At 46.8% G+C, this 20799-nt stretch overlaps 2 protein-coding genes across 2 annotated transcripts; both read right to left on the reverse strand.

Moving 5' to 3' along the window:
• Positions 1-341: 341 nt before the first annotated feature.
• On the reverse strand, positions 342-10920 carry LOC146199054 (uncharacterized). Its single transcript, XM_084594542.1, has 9 exons — positions 10784-10920; positions 9889-10698; positions 9283-9395; positions 8594-8837; positions 6814-6969; positions 6659-6728; positions 4652-4698; positions 4490-4571; positions 342-790 (listed from the first exon to the last, which is right to left on the reverse strand). The coding sequence occupies exons 1-9, from the start codon at positions 10836-10838 to the stop codon at positions 550-552; spliced, it is 1818 nt and encodes a 605-aa protein (XP_084450668.1). The 5' UTR covers positions 10839-10920; the 3' UTR covers positions 342-549.
• Positions 10921-18217: 7297 nt separating this feature from the next.
• Positions 18218-19129, reverse strand: LOC146199055 (uncharacterized). The gene has a single exon (XM_084592025.1). It carries the CDS (start codon positions 19127-19129, stop codon positions 18218-18220), a length of 912 nt encoding a protein of 303 aa, XP_084448151.1.
• Between the last annotated feature and the right edge of the window lie 1670 nt (positions 19130-20799).

Below are 20799 nucleotides of genomic sequence, written 5' to 3' on the forward strand. Positions count from 1 at the left end.
CTGTTCGGGATGTGCCGCTCCGATTGGCCGAGTCTACCCGAGGTGCCGCTCCGATTGGCCACAGTTGTGCTACGACGACGAGCAATTCACAGCGCGCGAGAGCGGCAGTTAAACAGGCGGAATGTTCGGCTGCGGCTATGGCCTATCGTTCTAAAGCAGTGGTCAGCGATACTTTTCCTTCCGGGCGACAGTGGAATGAAAACCCAGTCTCGACCCATTTTGTTTCGGCGCCAGCGGAACTGCGCAGAAAAAGCTGAATGGAAACCTTAGAACTACCGCACCAAAACACAGATGCCTTCGTGCCCGAGCCTACAACCAGCATGCAAGAAGAATTCACGTCGTTGAGGACTGCAGTTTTCTTTATTGATGCGCAAGTTACACGCGTAGAAAGCAAGGAGAAGCGAGACCCCTCTCGCACTAAGAGAAGTGCTCGAGAGAGATTGTTACATTAGTGCCTAAAAACCGCGGCATGAGCTTAAAACAGAAATGAAGGAAAATGAGCAATCTAAAAACCCGCGTCCCTCCATCAACTTGGGCCGTTTCTTGGGTCTACTTGGATATTACGGAGACGACCACGCTGGAGAGGCTGCCTTCTTCGAGGCAGTTGACGAATCCGGGGCGCAGGCTGTTGGCGCTGTCGGGTGAGGCGCAGGCGGTTCCGTGACGGTCTCCGGTGCTGGACATTGTGTTCCGAGCTAGCTTGGTGTCGAGCGGCCGCTTAGAGGAGCTTCTCTTGGCGGGCTCGACGATCAGCATACGGCATACCCGGTTGCTGCAGTGTTGAATACGCCTGCGATGAGAAGTAGACAGACGACGTGTAGATTATGTTGAGGGATGTGCCGCTGCAAGCAGTTCTTGGCACAGTGCTCTTGTTGCACGCTTAGGGTAGAGCGCACCTTATGTTTGTATTATTTTGTTGCAAAATGGCTGCTATGATCAGTTGGCGTAAGCTTGAAGGCGAAATTTAACAATTCCGACCTACAAAACGACCAAGTTAGTGATCACTGCGTCACTGTGGTAGATCCATTACGGGAGTGTGCTCTTTTACCTACGAACTATTGACGAGGCTGATGCATTACAATGCTTACTACGTTGAAAGAAAGACAACGATCTAACAGTAGTTCGGAAAATAAGGCAGGCTGACGTTTCAAATAGTGGACACATTTATGTCAATATGAGTCGTTGCTAATCTCTCGAATATTCCAACAACGCTTACTTGTCAATGACGTGACTCTGCATCTGATAGAAGTAAGTGTGCCACAGACACTCGAGCGATCCTGTGCACTGCATAAACCTCAAACACATCCACGAATGAACGCGAAGCGCTTTTTTAACACTGGGGCTCTTCACTTCTTCCCACATCGTTGAGCAGACTTTTTCGAATAGGCAGCCATAATAATCCTCGCCTTCGTCTATATGCGGTATTAAAAAGAAAAAGTAAAAAGCTGCCTGCGCTCTTCGGCTTTCTCCAGGCCGCAGTTGGCGTATTAAGCTCACAAAATGTATCGATAACGCGGGGTAAGAGAAATGACGAAATTGCCCGACATGTTCGGCTTCTATTAGCATTACCTCTCGGACTGCACATCAAGATGTTTGCATATCTATGATTGTGCTGAAAATTGGGAGACGCTTAATCTTCGTTTTAAGAGTGGAGCGGAATGGTGTTAACGGTCCTCATCTTGCTTTTTCTGCTTGTGGTTAGCTACCTGCCTGTCATGGGATTGACAGGTAAACAATTTTTTTTGGTCTGTAGATTTCCTTTAGAATTTAAAACGACATTGCTTACCAGTGCTGCTGTTTACGCAATTAATAGCTCCTGATTAACATGCTCTTAATTACAGTTAGCATCAGTACACGTCTTCAAGGCACACTAGTCAAAAACAAACCACAGCGCATTCACCAGGTTCATTTCTAACAGTGAACCAACGACCCTCAGTGGCCTATGTATAGAGTGTTCATCTCGCAACAAATGCCTGGATTCGACCCGAAATACCTACCCCGATTGATCCCATCTATTATCAGATATTCTTGTTTGTCTACAGGACAAGAACCCCGTCACCAATGTTGGCTCCATTTGTGATTCCCTTGAATTGGCTGGTTAAATATGAACCCTTACCAACTTGCCCAGTCGTCAACCTTGTTGAATTTCTTTAAAACCCCTTGTATTGTTCGATCACAAGTGACGCATTTGCTGGGGCCGCTGACGACGATGCCATGCAATATTCAAGATCATTACGCTATCGCGTAAAATTCTCCATGCTGGATACCAAAATCTCGGAAAACGCCGATATTTTCTTATTCCACAAGAAACAGGACGTCAAGGACTTGAAAAATTGAGGTCCGATGAGCTTACCGCCGGTTGCCTGCAGGGTATTAACTAAAACAATCGCTAGTAGAACCAGTACAATAATACACTTCAATTAACTGAAGGAACAAGCAAGCTTCCATAAACTCTACTCGAGTGCAGATAATATTCATACTAAAATTATTGGAGACTCTTAAGCTTCCCCGTTAGGGTTATGACGCGATAGCGTAGGCTACCATCCGACCTACAAAACTCTGCTTTAACCAAGCAGTATGAACGTGCTTGCGTGGCCTAGGGGTAACGTAAATGCAAGGATCCTGGCAGGCTGTGATATTACCCTCCGATATGAAAGGACAGGCCAGAGTTGGCAGCTCCTGTCAAACGTAACGTAAGGAAATTCTAAGTCCAGTCAGTGCGCGGCCATGTCGGTTGACAGCTGCCACCTGCCAGCACCATGCTCGCGATTTTTTGGTCACGACGCCAACGCCGGGTTTTTCTTGAAAGGGACCTTATGCTATAGCAATAAAATTAAGTGGTAGAGAGATACGACGAAGTGCTCAGGCGTCAGCAGTGATATATGCATTAGGGAACCACGGTGTGAGAGCCATACGTAAAAATACTGCAAGATTTTATACCGGATGCACAGACGTCGTGGTCCTTCATAATAAAAGAAATAAAATCCCAACAACGAATTATGTGAGGTAGGAAAACATATGTCCAGTGCTGCTCCACCGCTTGTTAACAGGAAGTATAATCTGAGCTGGATAGGGAACAGTTGGGAATAAGAGTTAAGGGGGAATACCTAAGCGATCTGCAATTCGATTATGGCATTGGCTTGGTAAGTAACTCGGGGAAGGAATTGAAAAGCATGGTCAATGACCTAGACAGGCAAAGGTTGGTCTAAACAAGAACTGATGGCACATTGATCAGACATGATTTTTTGTGCAAAAGCGCTGGCTGACAGTTTTGTTAATCGGGAGGGGTTTCGGTAGAGGTCTCGGACCCAGCACCATGTCCACTTCATCCGAAATACATCTACTGGCCTTAGCTCTTCCACGCATCGAAGAACCCGCTTTACGATTGCTATTAGCTTGGGGGACTACATCCTTGGCTCAACCGCAAACTTTGGGCCAAGACGTAGGACGCGCTGCACATCCTCGAAATCCAACGAAGTTCATAACCCGGAAATTGTCCCTATTCCGGAGGATGTGCAGCGTGTCCTAAGTTTTGGCCCAAAGTTTGCGTTTGAGCCAATGATGTAGCTTCCCGAGCTACTAGCAATGGTAAGGCCCGACGAGTGGAAGAGCCTGAAGCCAGTAGATGTTTTTCGGATGGAGTGGGCGCGGTGCTGCGTCCGAGAACTCTACCAAAAACCTCCCGATCAACAATACTGTCAGTCAGCGCTGTGTCTCGCCCCTTCTTATCCTCTGGCATCTGCCGTAGCGCTGTTGCATAGTAAGTGAGTATAAAAATCAGTACCCCGAGAACTAATGTAATGGCCAACAGCCTAGGAAGGGGCTAACAGTTTTCGTTGTTTTAGGTGTTAGAGAGGACAAATAAAATGGGTAAATGGATACTTTGACAGTTTGACAACACCCCTCAAGAGGAAAATATATAACAGCTGTATCTTACGGATAACTATGGCGAGGAAAGGTGGATGTTAACGAAAATGTTCCAACTTAAAGGACAACGCATGCGTATGGAAAGGGCAATGTAATTCGAAGGCAGGATAACCGACGTCCGTTAAGAGTGATGTACTGCATTCCCAAAGCAAGGGTAGTACGGGGCGGCAGTAAGTTAGGTGGGTGTATGTGGCTAGGAAGTTTCCTGGGTTACAAGGCCGTTGCTGGCACACGACCACAGAGATATGGGAGATCCTTCGTCCTGCAGTAGGCGTAGTCAAGCTGCTGCTGGTTAACGTTCTACTATCTATGGGCAGCGAAGGACTTAAGCTATATCGCCGCTGCTTAATTGAGATGTATGTATTTCGTCGCGCAAGCATCGGGCTTGGAAACGGTTCAGACAAACTTGCGACAGCTGCTTCATGTGCTTAAGTAAGACTGACCTCGCTGTAGAAAGAGCCGGTTTGTCCGTTTGGTATTCAATGCCGTAGAAAATTGTGCGCGAAGCATTAGCTATCTGATCATGAGAAACTTCGCGTGAGGAAATGATTGAACGACGAACCCTTTTCTCCAGTACTTCTGGAAGGCGACTCCGACGGCCGTCAGAAGCACCGCTGCCACGACCACTACGATGATAATGATTCCTGATGGATAAGAGAATAAGATTCACGGTTATACAAGATGTCACACACAATCGCGTCCGCCGGTGTGACAAAATACTTACGTTTCATTTGGAACTGGCATTTGTTGCCGATGTACCAGTCACGGCACCTGGACGAAGCCATTTAGGTAAAGTGTTATTAAAATGACATTGAAACATACGCAACACGGGTACGCAGGCAGTAAGTAATCATGGAAGCGCGATCGTCAGCGACTTGTAGGTGCTGCACAAGGAATTGACTGAATTTTCTAGCGCCCGCATTTCAATTACATTTTTTATCGGTCGTTCAAGTGCGGTTACAGCCAAGTGTTGCGAGAAATTCCTGTAGGCAATTTTACGTAGTAATACGAAGTGACGGCTACTTCATGAAGTGCAACTAATCTTTCAGAACCTTCTTTCGTCCTCACTATGTCAATGAAATAGTTCTAGTAGGGTTTCATGGATAAAATAAATTTCGCGCCAAGTTTTCGTTGGGCCTGCGCTGAACGATCCACTGGATACGCGAATAATTGCTCACCCTTTCGAGCCTACGTAAAGAACTACCTGGCAACCGTACAGTCCCATAAATCGGCTTTGAAATATATAAAAATCGGGCAATATCAGCAAGCTGTCCCATTGCTCCACGCGGACAAATTTCGCACTTGAATCATTCAAAAAACACATCGATAGCACATCGAGCATGAAATTGAATCTGCCCCTCCCCCCTCCCCTCATTTATCTAGAAATCAAACAAGTAAACCTGCATTCAAACATTAAACCACATCAGCTTCGACGTCAAGTGACAATTAAACAATTTGTAGGGCTCGTTGGCAAATGCAATGGAAGTGAACATTCTGAAAATAAAAATAAAAATAAACGATGGCTACAGCTAGAAGGTCAAGACCGGCGTTCTACATGAATGTTCTCTCAGGACGATCGAATTTTTCCCATGGCGGTGACCTTTCAATTTGTTTCACGCGCAGAAATTATGCCATGACTGCGAAAGAAGAGATCCTCTATGGTGTCTCGAATATGGACAGTCAGCGCTGAAGATTCTCGCCTTGGTGGCCTGTAATAAAGGCGAACTGAAAAAAAAAAGAGAATAAATTAAGGTTCGGCACTCTTTTCTAAAGGTGAATGTTGCGGAGGAGCAAAAATTAGTAATGTAATTTTTGCACAGGTAGAATTTTTTGGCGGGCACCCAAGAAGGTACGATGTCAGAAGACTTAGTACCATCACTACATTGAATTATTACGCACAAAACATGTCAGCTTTTAATTCCAGAGACGTAGGATTCTAACTAGTGCACCGTTTGCGAGACTGGGATACTAACGATAGTGTTAAGTTTCAAACCTTCCATAGGCTGCGTTACTCGCACACGTTAGAGCATCAAAAATGGATGGGCCTCATTTTATCGCTTTACGTAGGACAATATACTGTAGCTGCGTATGGCTGAGCAGGTTCGTAATTTCCCAATGTTTCAACTTGGGCCTCTATATACAGTCTTTATGCCTCTGTCTCGTCATTTCTGCTTCAATTTAGAATAGTGCTGTGCAACGTTCCAGAATATCGTCGCTCACACGTGTGCGTGTTACTGTTCTGCAGTAACTTGGACTGAATCGAACCTTTAATATTTTACACGAACAAAGAAACACTGCGTCGTGGCTTGGTGTTGAGTTCGAAGTCGCTTGTTCGATAGCATGGTAATATCTTGATGGGGCCAAGTTTCAAAACAGTTAAATAGTTTGATTTGTTTGGTTTGTGTGGTTTAACGTACCAATGCAACCCAGTCTTTGAGAGACGCCGTATTGGAGGACTCCTGAAATTTCAACCACCTGAGGTTTTTTAACGTGCAAAGACATCGCACAGCGCCCTGTTATTAATCTTCATATAAAAGCACGGCCAGGATTCGATCTCACGTTCTTAGGTTTAGTAGCCGAGCTCCTTATAATCACTCAGCCATCGCGGCGGGGTGTTAAATATTTACGGATATTTACCAAATTAATTAAAATTACTCTACTATTCGGCGCACTGAATACTTTTGGAGAGTGTGAATGACAGTTTGTTATTTCAGATATAAAATCCACTCACTCGCACTCTACTCCAAAGCCAGCGCTCTTGCAGGTTCCGTTGTTATGGCAGTGACCGGGCTCGCATATGGCTGCATGTATAGATAGAAGTTATCGTCACCCGATGACATGCAGGACAGAATGCCCTAAGATAAGATTTCGCCGTTTCCCACTCACAGAAGCAGAGCTCCCCTGAGTGGTGTCCCGTGTCGGGGGACACGTCCTCGAATCCCGGAAGACAGCGGCAGCTCATGCCGTAGTCCTGTTTCCGGTAGGTGCAGATGGCATACGGGCTACAATAATTGGAGTCCCGGTCATCACAGGGGTTGACAGCTGCAGTGAGCAGAACCGGTTTGGACAAGAGGTACTTATTTGAACAGCTAGATATTAGGTGCCCGGTAGATTTCCATGCAAAATTTTGAAACAATTCATTGTGTATGGCACAGCCCTAAACCGAAGAAATGCGAAGACGCTGGCGAGCGCTGTTCATTTTGTCTTTCGCCCGTTTTGCTCTGTACTATCTACCATGAAAAGTTAGCAGCTCACCCAGATATCGTTTTTGAAAGAACTTCGCCTTTAGGGATCTGTGAGACTACTGCACCTCTCTAAGCGCCCCTGATAAAGAATAGCAGCGCTGCTCCAAACGGCCTTCACTGTGTTCTGCTATAAAATTTAGCTGAATACGAGAATAGCAGCAGCGCACCGGTGGCAGAGGTATAATGAATTTTGCGCTGAGCTTAATACAAGCAAAAGTTTTCGAAACCTGCGGGAGCATGGAGCATAATAAATATTTGGTCGCAAATAAAGTTAATATGAGCCACGAACGATTGGAGGAAATTGAAAAAAGAAATAAAATAAAAATATGCTCTGTGCATGTGACAGATGTCCCTCCCAGCCTTTTGAATCACCAATGGAGAGAGCAGCGAAATCAGCAAGCGAAGCAGATAGTTTAAACTACCGCAAGCCGTTATCAAACTTGTCCGGCTGCAAAAAATACACAAGTTTAATGCTTTTGCTGTGAAAACAAACCGGCACTTGAACATCGAGCCTATTTGTCAATTACAAGCATGTCAAGTCTACATCAGACAAAAGCATACACGTACTTGAAGCGTTATGGGGTGGTGTGCCGAAAGTGCATATTGTTACGAATATCTAGAAAAGTGAAGTAATGAAGCTGAGTGATGAAAAGGCTGCCCTTGACTGTCATCTATTTTCCTGAAGGCACTACTGACTAGTGCTTGGGAATTTATTAGCAGAGGCGTAGGATCAAGGATATGCACAAGATAGAGAGTAGAAATATGCTGCTCATTTATGTAAACTCCGATATTATAGTGACACTCCTTGAGTGCATCGAAGTAATAGAAGCTATGTTTGAATCTATCAGGTCAAAAGGCAAAACCTTTGGGTCAAACAATGTTCAGTTATAAGTGCACAAGCAAGCATTCCGTTTTCTGTTAGTCTGTTCCTATTTGTTCCTTGGTTAATATTTATTATAACATCTTTACATATTTTGAATGCTTTGTTAGGAATGCGTGCATAGCTGGGAATTCATTTATGTTGCATATAAAGTGATCAAATTTGCGATTTTGTGTGTCAGGAATAGAAAGCTGCAATTACCAAAGGCGGTTGTGCTAAGAAACGTGCTCCAAATGAATTAGATTTCTCCAAACTCCTTTCATTGCTTCAAAATGGCATAACTGCTCCCCGGGCTGCTGTGAAATGCTAGCCTGCTACCGCCTCTGTCTTTGGTGATGGATTATTTTGTTTGTATTTTGTCAAGGTCTCAAATCTAAAGGACCAATGTGATCAAGTTGCAAAGCATTCATTTGAGTTCAATTTTCAACAGCAAAATAATGGTACGCGCGGATGATCTATTCGTAATATACCGCCGGTGAGTAACGTGCGTACTACTGTAACAAACGTTCGTGAATCAAGGTGTAAATGAATTCATACTCGCCTACGTCAGCGGCCACGGTCGTCATGTTCCGAGTCCTCAGGAACGATTCAGTCGACTTGTGGCCGTCGATTGCCGCCTGAAACTCCTGATGGAGGGTACCGGAGACGTTAGGGGAGATCTCGTGCACCAGTGACAGCATCACCACGAGTCTACAGCGAACGAGCAGCCCAGGACGGAAGCCAGTAACTTCGATGTCTATGACAGCCCTCGAGAGCAACCGAGAGTGTCGCACCAGACCCCACACCTGTGAAAGGAACAGCAGGTATGTTTAAGCGGTGAACGTGAGTCGCTTGAATAGTTCGTCTAAGCCTATGTGCCATTTAAGATAAACGTACTGTGAACTTTAGGCTCATCTGTAGAAATATTAGAAAGGACGCGAAAAAAAAAGTATGTTGAAAGAATCTGGGGCAATCGTGGTACAGAAAGAGACTGAAACAGATAGAAAAGTATAGAATATAAGAATGAAATTTTATTCTGCTTGCGGCGACAAGCTCTAGGAGCCAAATGTGCGCGACAGCAGGGCTGAACTCGTGCATTCATGAAGCCAGGTTAGACAAAGCAATAGTGGCCGTCTTTTCGGTGTGGTCAGAGACGGAAGGTTCCGTGTTGTAAAACTTCACGAACGCTTGGTCCCCGGGCTCGTAGCTGGCGAGAGGAGGGAAGGCCAAGGGCTCGGCCTCTTCCCTTACCAGGTGATGCGCGGCGGATTCGTAGGCCTTGAATTCCAGAGACTTCTTGTCTGCAACCTCCTGCACGTACGAGTGTTCCGGGAGTTCCAGGGACACCAACAGTGGAAGCTTTCCTGCGTGAGCAAGAAGCGCGTCTGTGCGAGGCCAATGGCAGTCAAGAAACTGGAAGCGTAGGGCAAGGGCGCAAAATACCGGGAACATTTTTAGGTGGAAAGGCGGTCGCGGATTGAAGCTGGTGCCATGTGGCAGAAATCCTGCAATGTGAGTGGAATCGTGTCAACGGACTGGAGTGAACCAGATGGTAATCCGTCCGTCTTTGCAAGGATGGGGAGAACGGCGGGAAGATATTTAAAGCGAAATCAGAGCAATATATCACTCGCTAGGTGCCGGAAAACGTCAAGAGAAAGCAGGGTCTTGTTCTAGTAGTACGGCAAAGAAGCAATTGCAGCAGGTTTTTGAATAATAGAGGCTAGATTTGAGAGTTTTAGTAGCAACGACAACTATGGGCTGCTGAAAATAACGGAATATCGACTTTCGGGGAAGCCGAATGAATTGAGGGATTGTGTTAAGGAGTGGTCCCTTGATTGATGCAGAGACAGTGCTTACGTTCGCACACGAGCGTCTCCGGATTCCTGAAGAAGGCCCGGCCACAGCCGCAGACGCTCTTCATGTGGCGCATGACGCAACGCTCGTTGAGTTCCTTGTAGCAGAACCTGGCCGCAATGCAGTAGCGTTCCTTGCTCATGTTGTACACACTGGGAGGCTGCATCGTCGGAGCGTCCACGCTCGGAGTGGAAGTAGGAAGAGAAACGCCATCGGTCGATGATGCGCCATAGTTGTCGGAAAGGTCGAGCTCAGGGAAGAGGCTGGAAACGAACGAGAGGTCATCCGTCCCCGAGACGGAGTTCGACCCCGTCGCCAAAGTCGAGGCCATTTTCGAGGAGGAATCCGGTTCACCAAGGGTCACGGGTGCTTCGGAAGCGAGAACATCTAACGTCGTGCTGTCGACGGACTTGTTAGCTGTAACCACGGTGTTCAAAGCAGGCGTTGTGAGGCGAACGGTACGGTCTTCGAAAGTCGTGGCCGCGCTGTTCATCGAAGAGCGGAGCTCATCTTCGACGAGGCCGTTAACCTCCGGTAGAACGAACGTTTTAGCGAAAGCAGGTTCCTGTGGTCCCAGCGTTATCTCGGGCAGCGTGTTAGTAACAGGCTCCACAGCAGGCGTTGCAGGAGTCTGCGCAGCTCGCATACGTTCGGTCGGTAGTACGGGAAGTTTCATCACGGTTTGGAATGCGGTTGACGGCTCGGAGACGCTCGAAGACGGGTTGAAAACAGCTGCGGTTGCTCCAGAGTCGGTCTGCTTTGTGCTGTAAACGGGAGGCATTGTTGCAGAAACATTCTGGCCAGTGGATACGTCTGGAATAAGAAAGCAGAAAGAAAAGCACAGTTGCAAATTTTGCGGTTACGGCAACTAAAACACAGCAACGGAGAACACGCCCACCTATGAAGTTAGCCACAAGCAGCCAGATAATCGCAGTCAAACAAGGAAGAGCCATAACAGTGCCCAGGCAGCTAGATTCAATAGTTAAAACACTGGCGCGCGTATGCTTTGCCAGTCGCTCTTCTGCCGTGCACCCTCAGAGACGCCGCCTTCTTGTAGCGATTCGACTTGTGATGTCATCAACGTCACATGGTTGGGATCCATCGACCAAGTTTTAAAAGGCTCGCCCTCCCTTCTTTTCATTTCTTTTTCCCAGTACTTTTATCAGAACGGTGCGAAATGGCCTGTCACTCTTCTCTCGTGCTATACTAAAATTGCGACTGCGCAATGGTCATGTTAGTAAAAAAAAAAGAGGGAGGTTGGGGTGGTGCTTGGACGTCTTTAAGACGAAATATGTTTAGATTGCTGAAAACGCACATGTGTAGTATTCGGGTTTCTGGTTTCACAAAGGTCGGAAGCGCATAGAGCTCGTTTAGCGTCTACCAGTGGTTTAAAAATCGTAGCTTTATTTTGGCATACTCGTGTTATTAAAGTAATTTTTGGCGCTGGAAACCAGGTATCTCAGTTCTTGCCGACTTTGACAGTATATAAATGAAATTAAGCTTTTTACAGTACATCAAGGCATGTTGCTGATCTTGTTGGTGACTGAACATTTTGAAAGAAAGCGCAAAAAGCGAGACGGCGGAAAGAAAAGGCACACACGACTTTGGAATTAATTTGTTTGCAACAGTCATTCACGCTGGTGCTGCGAGTCTCTGAGCGCCTACGCATTTATCCCACGAACGCATTTAACGGTTACATGTTCAACTTCTGTGTACATTTGTCCGTCTGCCCACACGCCAAGGAAAATATTAACTGGGTCATATAAATTAAAAAGCAAGTAAACATAATTGTATTGCTTTGTTGTTTATTTAATCATGTCTGCATGCCTGCTTTTTCATGTCTACTTGAAAGTAACCATAATAATAAAAAGTAACTGATTAGTAGAAATGGACTGCTGAAAAGAAACTAACTGGACTGCCGAAAGTTGCCCTTTGCGAAATGTATTCAAAGCATTTCAGTGTTCGTAGGAAGTTTAATCTGCAACGCTTTGCGTACAACCGTTCACTCCACAGCGGCACCTCTCCATCTTTTCATTCCATCTTCCATCTTCCTCCCTACTTCTACGTGACGGCTGGATCATAGTTAATCAGTTATTGCGACTTTCTTTTGTGCAAAACCAGTTTTTGTTTATCTCCTTTTTGCATAGTGTGCGCCGAACTAAAGCATTGCGCGTAGACTACATTATTAAATAGACCGTTTCCGCCCACTTTGACTATTATCAAGTTGTTTGCACGGCTGTCCAGCCCAGCGTTGATTTATTTATCGGCGACTAAGATATCTGTTCAGATTCGCGTAATGTTTTTTCCACTCCCACATCTCGAAGCGCCCGCTTGTATCACTGCGAAGCGGTTTTCACGTTTATACATCAGTAAAAAAGCGAAATATTATTTCATGGGAATCAAAAGAGTCCCTACTGCACTTAAATGTTCATATTCCTGCGGTCCATATACAGACGTCATGGACCGAGGTACTTTAGCGTTTGAGTGTAGTGGGGCAGTGCGGGGTCCCATTGGTTGATGTACGCCAAAATCTTTTGTTTAGCTAAATTTTTACTTCTACGGCTTCCCATTATAGTTTTCAGTTAGGTTATTTCTGGCGAAGCTTTGTGCTTTTTCCCCTTCTAAACGAACACTTCCGACAGCCCTCGAATGCTTTTACCGGTAAAGTTTTTTCGCAAACCACGGTGACAAAAAACTGAAATAATTTCGCGCTGAGCTTATGGCGGTCACTGCAATGGCCCAGCATCTGGGAAGGGCAGAAGGTTTAGACGGAGGCTAAACGCAAAATGCACTCGTGCACTGCACGATGTCGGTGCATATTAAAGAACCCCAAGAGTGCAGGATTGTTCCAGAGCACTCCGTTGTACGGCGTCCACCATAGTCATAGTTGGTTCGACACGTTAAACCGCACCTACCACCACATACAGCAGAAAACAATGAAAGTTGCAACGCGTTGAACGCAGCATTAATAGCATTTAGCGCACAGCCCCAGATAAGTAAGCGATAATTTGATATCAGGAAAAGAATGGTGAAGTTACCAGTTTTACTGAGGGCCGTCACTTGAAAAACGCCTTTGCAGCGTCTTGCCGTGAGGGAAGGGTAAAGGATGGTGTGAAATAATGAACACAGAAAGACGTACGGTAGCGAAGAGCTTAAGCATTTCGTTTGTTACGGGGATGTGAGGTGAAGTCTCCACCTCGCATGCTCATGCCAGCTCCCCCCCTAAGAGAGCTGGAATCAACTGCTACTCAAGCAGAAGAAAACAACACAGGAAAGTTCACCCCTGTACGGGGATCACAGTGAGGTCGAGTCGCCCACGGTCTTCCAATCCTTAGCATTAAAGTTGTTTCTTTCTCTCTCTTTCTCTCTTAGACCACGCTGGGTTCTTCAACGCGCTCACTTAAGTCGCATAGCACATGGGCTGCTTTTGCATTCCGCAGAGATAAAAATTGTATCATGCCGTGTTTCGGTGCCACGAGCTTTCGGAGAGTAAAATGGCTGGGCCATTCTTACTTTCCCTTCCTCATGGCAGGAGTCGCATGCTTTAGACACCAGATTGTCATGGCGGGAAAGGAATACATGCCCCGCTTCGGTGGTGCAGAGGTTAGGGCGCTCGACTACTGTACCTAAGGATGCGGGACCGAATCTCTGCCGCGGCAGCCGCTTGTCGATGGAGGCAAAGAACAAGGCGCCTCTGTGCTCTGCGATATCAGTGCATGTTAACCAGATGGACAAAATTTCGCTTTGGGACGTTAAGCCCTATCAACCAAACCAAACCTACTCAGCGGTTTGAGGTTGTCGCGTATGGCTTATGAACTATCGCCCCGTACGAAGCGCGCTCAGCTCGCTAGTTTGTACATAGATCATGTGCAGAGAACATTGCTTCACTGTAATAAATATCGCGTAAGAGAAAAAAAAAATCTGCTTCGGATAGCTATCGAAAGAATAGTGGTTCGATTACCCGCTCGACGCCCTGTTTATTTTCAGAAACATTGTTTTTCCTTTTTTGGAGGCAGTATACGTAATTGTTGGAATGACGTCATGACTCTGTAGACCAAGAGGAATTGCGCAGAGATCCCGCCACTACTCTACGGCCAAATCGTCCTGGGGTGTTTGAATTACCCGCGCAAGGTCATGTGGTCATGACGTCATGGCCCTCTCGATCAATCGATGATATAGTTACATCCTTCAGCGAGGATTTTAGTGTGACAACGTGCTCTCGCGATAAAAGTGCTGGGCCGGTGGTCAGGTACGAAACGAAGAAATAAACCCATTCTGAGCAATCAGTCATGTATTTTAAAGTTTTTGTTACAAGGATCGAGACCGGTTTTGTGAACGGGATCAGTATACGATGTGAAGAATATACAATTAAAACATCAGTTCATTGGGAAATATGCTATGATGAGAAAGTTTATGTGCACGGCGACACAATTCCGAAGTGGCAGGGCGTTCCTTCTACTCAAAATTCGTGTGATACGATTCAGAAAGGCGTCAGAGATATCGGCGATCAGGCGTCAAAGGAAATACAAGCATGGCTCATGTGTTGAGCGAATTCTTGAACCTCAGAAGTGACCTCCTTTACTGCGAAAGTTCGACACTGCAACAACGTTGTTCCAGCCATGTTATCGCTATCGCCGGAGCTGCGTCTCTCACTTACTGTAATAGCCGCGAGCCAAAAAAGAAAAACAAAACAAAACACCGTTATGCTCTTCTTTTTTTTTTTTCTTCTCGTGCACGCCGACTCTGTACAATACCTTTATCGGCGCCTGCTGAACAATTATGGTGTGCTATGTGGGCTAAACGACACGGATATGCATACGGGCTATATGTAAGGCCGCAGTGGAAGTTGCCGACTTATTTAGAGCACATGGGATTCTTTACATAGCTGTGGAATAGCTTACCCGCGAAAGCTTTTGAATGCCGCTGTCATGAAAACGCGGCCGCCGCGGCCAAGACGCCCAAGTCGCAAAGTATTTGCGACGGACATGCTAGTAGTCGCTGTCGAACCTCCTATGACGTTTTCAAGAACAGCGCTACTTTGACAAGGGCGGAAGGAAGGCACACACGGACAGATGCTGTCCTCGTCTATGTCGCGCTGTTCTTGAAAATAGCATATCAACTTGTCCGAGCATCCCTTCATATGAAGTGTGGCAACATTTACAGCAAAAATGTCTGATGTAACCATCAGTGTAATCGGTGCGCGAGTAAGAAGACGAGAAGACGAGAAACCACATGCATTCCCTATCAGTGTGCAAACTGCTCGTATAATGCGGAAACCCGACAGCCAGATGAGGTACCAAACCTGTAGACAACTAGCATAGTTTCTCGCCGAATTTATCGAGTCAAGCCATCGGTTAACCATGCCTTTTTTATGCTAAAAGTTCCGTCAACCTGCGCGTGCCAACTTCACGCACTCCGTGACTTCTCTCATGGCCAATTAGTTTTGCCGAGCAAACCATCTCACCCATTTGGGCTTATGCAAGCATCATCGAGAAGGACGAAAAGAAAGCCTGGCACAACAAAAATAAATACTTCATTGTGTGCATATCCTGTCCATTTATTTACTTGACTGCACCCTGGCATTAACTAAACTCGGTGGTTGGGAGTGTCAGTATCCAAGGGATACCTGTGCAGGAGACCCGTCCGTGTGCGAGAATCTATCCATTCAGGAATGTCTTTATTGTGTGTAGCTGCGAGAACAGTTTTGATTTGCTGGGCCGACGTATTTAGTCTACAGCTCATACTCATCATCATCATCAGCTTGACTATACCGACTGCGGGGCGAAGGCCTCTCTCATATCCCTCCAATTGCCCCGGTCCTGTGCTAGCTGCATCCACTTGACCCGTACAAACTTCTTAACCTAATCCGCCCACCCAACTTTCTGCCGCTCCCTGATAGGCTTTCCTTCCCTTAGAATCCAGTTTGCTATCCTAAGCGACCATTGGTTATCCTCTCTTCGCACTACATGTCCTGCCCATGCCTATGTCTTCTTCTTGATTTCCACTAGAATTTCAGTAACGAGTTATTTCTCTAACCCACTCTGCACGTTTCCTATTTCTTAATGTTATCCCTACCATGTATGCTCCATAGCAGAGGGCTATAAAACAGCTCATACTCTTTCTTCTTTAATTCGTCTGTGATACAGCGCCCTTGCTCAGACAGACCTGCAGTTCGCATGAGTATTTTACAGCGGGGCTTGGTAATGCACCTAGCCGTAGACATATCGACATCGTCCTGCGTAAGTTAGCACCTCGCATAGGCCACAGTGCAAACTCCTCTAGCGCGAGGCGCTTATCAACGGCATAAAAGTTAGTGTTGGTGCTCTCAGCAGCATTTCGAAAACACTAACCTCTACCACCGCTAATATCGTGCATTCCTTTAGACACGCACCTACTGTTCACAAAGTGTCACGTATTCTACTGGCAGGATAATTTGCATGGACATGAAATCGACCACATTTAAAACTGACTGAATTTATTCACCTACCTTTCAGGATGGGCAGAGTACACACTGGCAAACTGGCATTACAGTGATCTAAAATCATTTCCAATGACACTGCTAAAATCTCACAAATACTTACAACGGCTATTATGCATCTCTCTGCCTCATGTGCCATGTCTATGAAACCATACCACGTTACTCCGGATGCAATTAAAGCCTACGATCATAACGAACGGCAACAGAGAGAGCAATCACACCGAATAAACACTAAGCTTCTATCGGGATTCTCCATGATTACACAGTTACAAAGGATAAGTCTGCTTGCTAACTTTTTCAAAATTCTTACAAATGTCCCTTTTTCTCTAAAATGTTATGCTTGTTATTCTACTTGAAATGTTATTTTATCGTTTTTCATCGTTAAGTTTTTCAAAATTCTCGTTTGGCGTCTTTTTTCGTACTCGGCTGTGGAAATTCTCTTGTATTGCCTCATGCTGCGAATGGTGGATGCACTCCTCCTCCTCCTCCTCCTCCTCCTCCTCCTCCTCCTCCTCCTCCTCCTCCTCCTCCTCCTCCTCCTCCTCCTCCTCCTCCTCCTCCTCCTCCTCCTCCTCCTCCTCCTCCTCCTCCTCCTCCTCCTCCTCCTCCTCCTTCTTTGTGCTTCTTCCTTCTTCTTTCTTCTCGCCTTTGTGCATATGGCGCGTGCCCACAGCCGCCTTGAATACCAATTTCCCTACCGCAACCTCACGGCCAAGCAGACAGAGAAGGCCAACCTTATCCTATCACAGCCTTGGCCGATCCCCCTATGTGGGTATGTGTGTGTTTCAAGAGGCCAACCGCTACAAGAAGGACGACGCTGCACTGACAATTGAATTATTATCCTAGATTCGCGTATTTTCTTTGTTCACTTAATCTCCCTGCTGCTACCTTCTTTCTCTTCGTCTACCTGCTCCTATGAGTAGAATTTCCATTCCTTCTTCGATAGGGATCCAGACGGCGTGATGACACATTGCTCACCAGAAATTTTGACCGCGCAGACTTGTAAAGCCTCTCCAGTCAGCTTGTGTTTTTTGTTAATTTCCATTACCAGCGCAGCGAGACACGCTGCGAATGGTGGATGCACTCCTCCTCCTCCTCCTCCTCCTCCTCCTCCTCCTCCTCCTCCTCCTCCTCCTCCTCCTCCTCCTCCTCCTCCTCCTCCTCCTCCTCCTCCTCCTCCTTCTTTGTGCTTCTTCCTTCTTCTTTCTTCTCGCCTTTGTGCATATGGCGCGTGCCCACAGCCGCCTTGAATACCAATTTCCCTACCGCAACCTCACGGCCAAGCAGACAGAGAAGGCCAACCTTATCCTATCACAGTCAGCCAGGATATCTCTGCGCATCTCCTTGTATGCCAGCACGGTAAAGCTTGTTCAACCCGGAGTTCACGATACTATAGACGAACATTTAGAGGCCCATCGGTTGACGAAGCAGAAACGACGAAGCAGAAGCAGAAGCTCAACGAACTACCTTATTACTAAAGGTTTATCAATGTTTTTCACAGGTCTGTTCACTCATGCATAGGGTAAACGAAAAGCATATCTTTGTTATTGCTTTCCTTATAACTGATTTGAAAAGTCGCCGTTTGGTCTCAATCTGTAAATGCACATGAGCTGGAGGAAACCCTCTCAGCTAGATAAAGCTCCAGCGAGTCAATTCAAAAAACAATCGTTTAAGCTTGAGTTGAACTCACCGTCCTTCTATGCAATACCTCAGCACAGTCTATTTAAACGAAGCCAGGCCGACATAAAAAAGTGCAAGATATAACGATAATTTAATCGAGAAATCAATCCTGTTGTACTGTAAAAAATAAACAAACAAAACAGGCAATTACAAAAGAACAGAGTGGGTACGAAGTCAGTAGCGGACGCCCGCTTCCTTGCGCCGGTTTATGATGTAGCAGACCGCCGTGACTCCGCTCAGCACGAGCAGGATGACTACGGCCGATACGCCAATGATAGCGAGCTGGAACTCCTGCTCGCCACTATCCTCACAGTGGTGGCTGCCCGGGTTGAGCACGTAGCCCGCCTTGCACACGCAGCGCCCTTCCACACACTCAGCATTACTATCCACGCACGCGCTGGTCGACAGGCAGGTCGATGAGTCCGCTTTGGCCACGCATCGGCTGGACTCGGCACTGAACCCCGTTCGGCAACGGCACACGTGCTCCTCGCAATGCGATCCGTTGTCGATGCTGGCGCACTGTGCGCTGTCCACGCACGCCTGATCTAGCTTGGCCACCTCCAGACAGCGCATTTCCAGGCTGGAGTAGACAGGGTGCGCGTCGTCGCACTGGCAAAGCCGAGGACCGTGATCTCCTTCCCCTTGAGGTGACTCCTGGCACACGCTGTGCTCGATCTCGCACTCGGTGCTCGCCGCGCACGGCTCGCCGATGAGCTTCTTGCCGTCCAGCTTCTGCGAGATGGTCATTGGCGTGCTCAGGTGGAAAATGCGGTCCTCGCCTAGGCGGACTTGACAGCGGACGATGCTGGTGTGGTTGAACTGCGCGTTCTTGATGGTCAATGTGCTGCTGTATGCCACATTGGCGCCACTGGGACTCGAGCTCTCCGAAGTCTTGACGATGGCGAACGGCTCCCCGGTGAGGTCGCGCTCGTACATGAACCAGTTGACCACGGGTTTCGCGTCGGCGTGCACGGTGCACACGAAGGAGATGTCGTCGCCCACATAGGCCACGTCCTCTTGCGCCGAGATGTGCACTTCGGTCTCCTTGTCGGAGGCGTCATTCTGGCCACTGGCCAACACTAACATGAGAGCAAGACACGTCGCGCAAGGCCGAGGTGAGAAACCCATTTCCTTAGAGCCGTTGTTCTTGCTGTTGTCCTCCAAACTGAGGGCCGCTGTACGACACGGAGACTTCTTTGTTGTTATCTCTATGGCTTTGCGCGTGCTCGCAGTGATCGGGTTAGCCCCACCGGAACACTGTAATTTAGCAAACTTTGGTGAAATCTTATTAAAGGACAGAATGCAGGGAACCAGAGGCAGCAGAAACATGAAGTCAGTGTCACGACTCAGGAAATCGTACCGACCAATTCTGCTTCGTTGTGTTAAACGCTACGGCCAAGTAAGACTGGAAATGTGGTGGTTAAACTGGGTTAGTTTTCTGGAGTGACACGATACTTGTTTTTTTTTTTTTTCGGAGAAAATATGAAATAAATGTTGGAGACAACTGGGCGGGTTGCAGAAAATCGAAGGAGTTGCTTAATATTGAAATAACCATAGAAGAGAACTAGAAAGAAAAGGAAAGAAAAGTAAAGAAAAGGAAAGGAAAGGAAAGTAAAGGAAGGAAAGAAGGAAGGAAGGAAGGAAGGAAGGAAGGAAGGAAGGAAGGAAGGAAGGAAGGAAGGAAGGAAGGAAGGAAGGAAGGAAGGAAGGAAGGAATGATGAATGGAGGGAGGAAGGAAGGAGAAGGAGAAGAAGAAGAATAGTTTATGCACGTGCCTGGCGGTCTCGCAAAGTTGAGGTTTCCTTCACGCTGCATCGTTGTCGTGTTCCGAGGCTAAATTTTTACCTCTACGGCCTGGTCATGCAAAGTCCTTTTTGGAATATTGTTCCGAGTCGTAAACAATAGAACACTGTTTCCTCTTCTGTCGCCAATACGCTTCATCAGGAAGCAGCTGTTAGAATTGTCATTACAAAAACAAGTTTGCAATAAGCGAGTAATTACTCATTACATTCACCCAAGTGCAGCAATATGGCTACGAAGGAAAGCGCTTTACAGCTTTCTCAGAAATCCATAAGAGGGCGAATACCGGCTGGTTGGTACATGATTACGAATGGAAAGACAGATGTGTTTGTCTGCTCTCCTGTCCCGTTTTAGTAGCGCTGTTTCTTTCCATTCGTGATTTTTCTCAGAAACTTCGTAGTCAAATCATAATTCGTCCTGGTCCGGGGATCGAACCTGGGACCACCCAACGCCTTTCCTGGGCAGTCAGTCGCTCTACCAACTGAGCTAACAGGACGGTCAGAAGATCAGATGGTAGGGCGAGAGCGAATTGACCTATAACTCGAAGTGGGAAGGGGTTGGTTGAACATTTTAGGAGAATCTCCCAAGGTGGAGTAGATTTGTAATAATGGATTAATTACTCATTGACATCCACCCAAGCGCAGCCATACGGCTACAAAGGAAAACTATACAGCTTTCTCAGAAACTTCGTAGTTAAAGAACAATTCGTCTTGATCCGGGGATCGAACTTGTGACCACCGCCTTTCCGGGCAGTCGCTCTACCAACTATAGATCAATTCGCTGTCGCCCTACCACCTAATCTGCTGACCGTCCTGGTTAACTCAGTTGATAGAGCGACTGCCCCGAAAAGGCAGTAGTCTCAGGTTCGATCCCCGGATCGGGACGAATTTTTCTTTAACAACGAATTTTCCGAGAAAGCTGTATAGCCTTCTTTTGTAGCCGTATATGGCTACGC

This window comes from Amblyomma maculatum, chromosome 2 (assembly GCF_055883805.1).
Source record: "Amblyomma maculatum isolate TAMU_Amacu chromosome 2, ASM5588380v1, whole genome shotgun sequence".
NCBI lineage: Eukaryota > Metazoa > Arthropoda > Arachnida > Ixodida > Ixodidae > Amblyomma > Amblyomma maculatum.

Coding starts and splice junctions, on each gene's coding strand:
- LOC146199054 (XM_084594542.1), bottom strand. CDS start 10,838: ATGGCTCTTCCTTGTTTGACTGCGATTATCTGGCTGCTTGTGGCTAAC. Junction 4,699..6,658: donor GGCTTTGGAGTAGAGTGCGA/GTGAGTGGATTT, acceptor GGCTTCGTCCAG/GTGCCGTGACTGGTACATCG. Junction 791..4,489: donor CAGAAGTACTGGAGAAAAGG/GTTCGTCGTTCA, acceptor TTCTCATCGCAG/GCGTATTCAACACTGCAGCA.
- LOC146199055 (XM_084592025.1), bottom strand. CDS start 19,129: ATGTTAGTGTTGGCCAGTGGCCAGAATGACGCCTCCGACAAGGAGACC.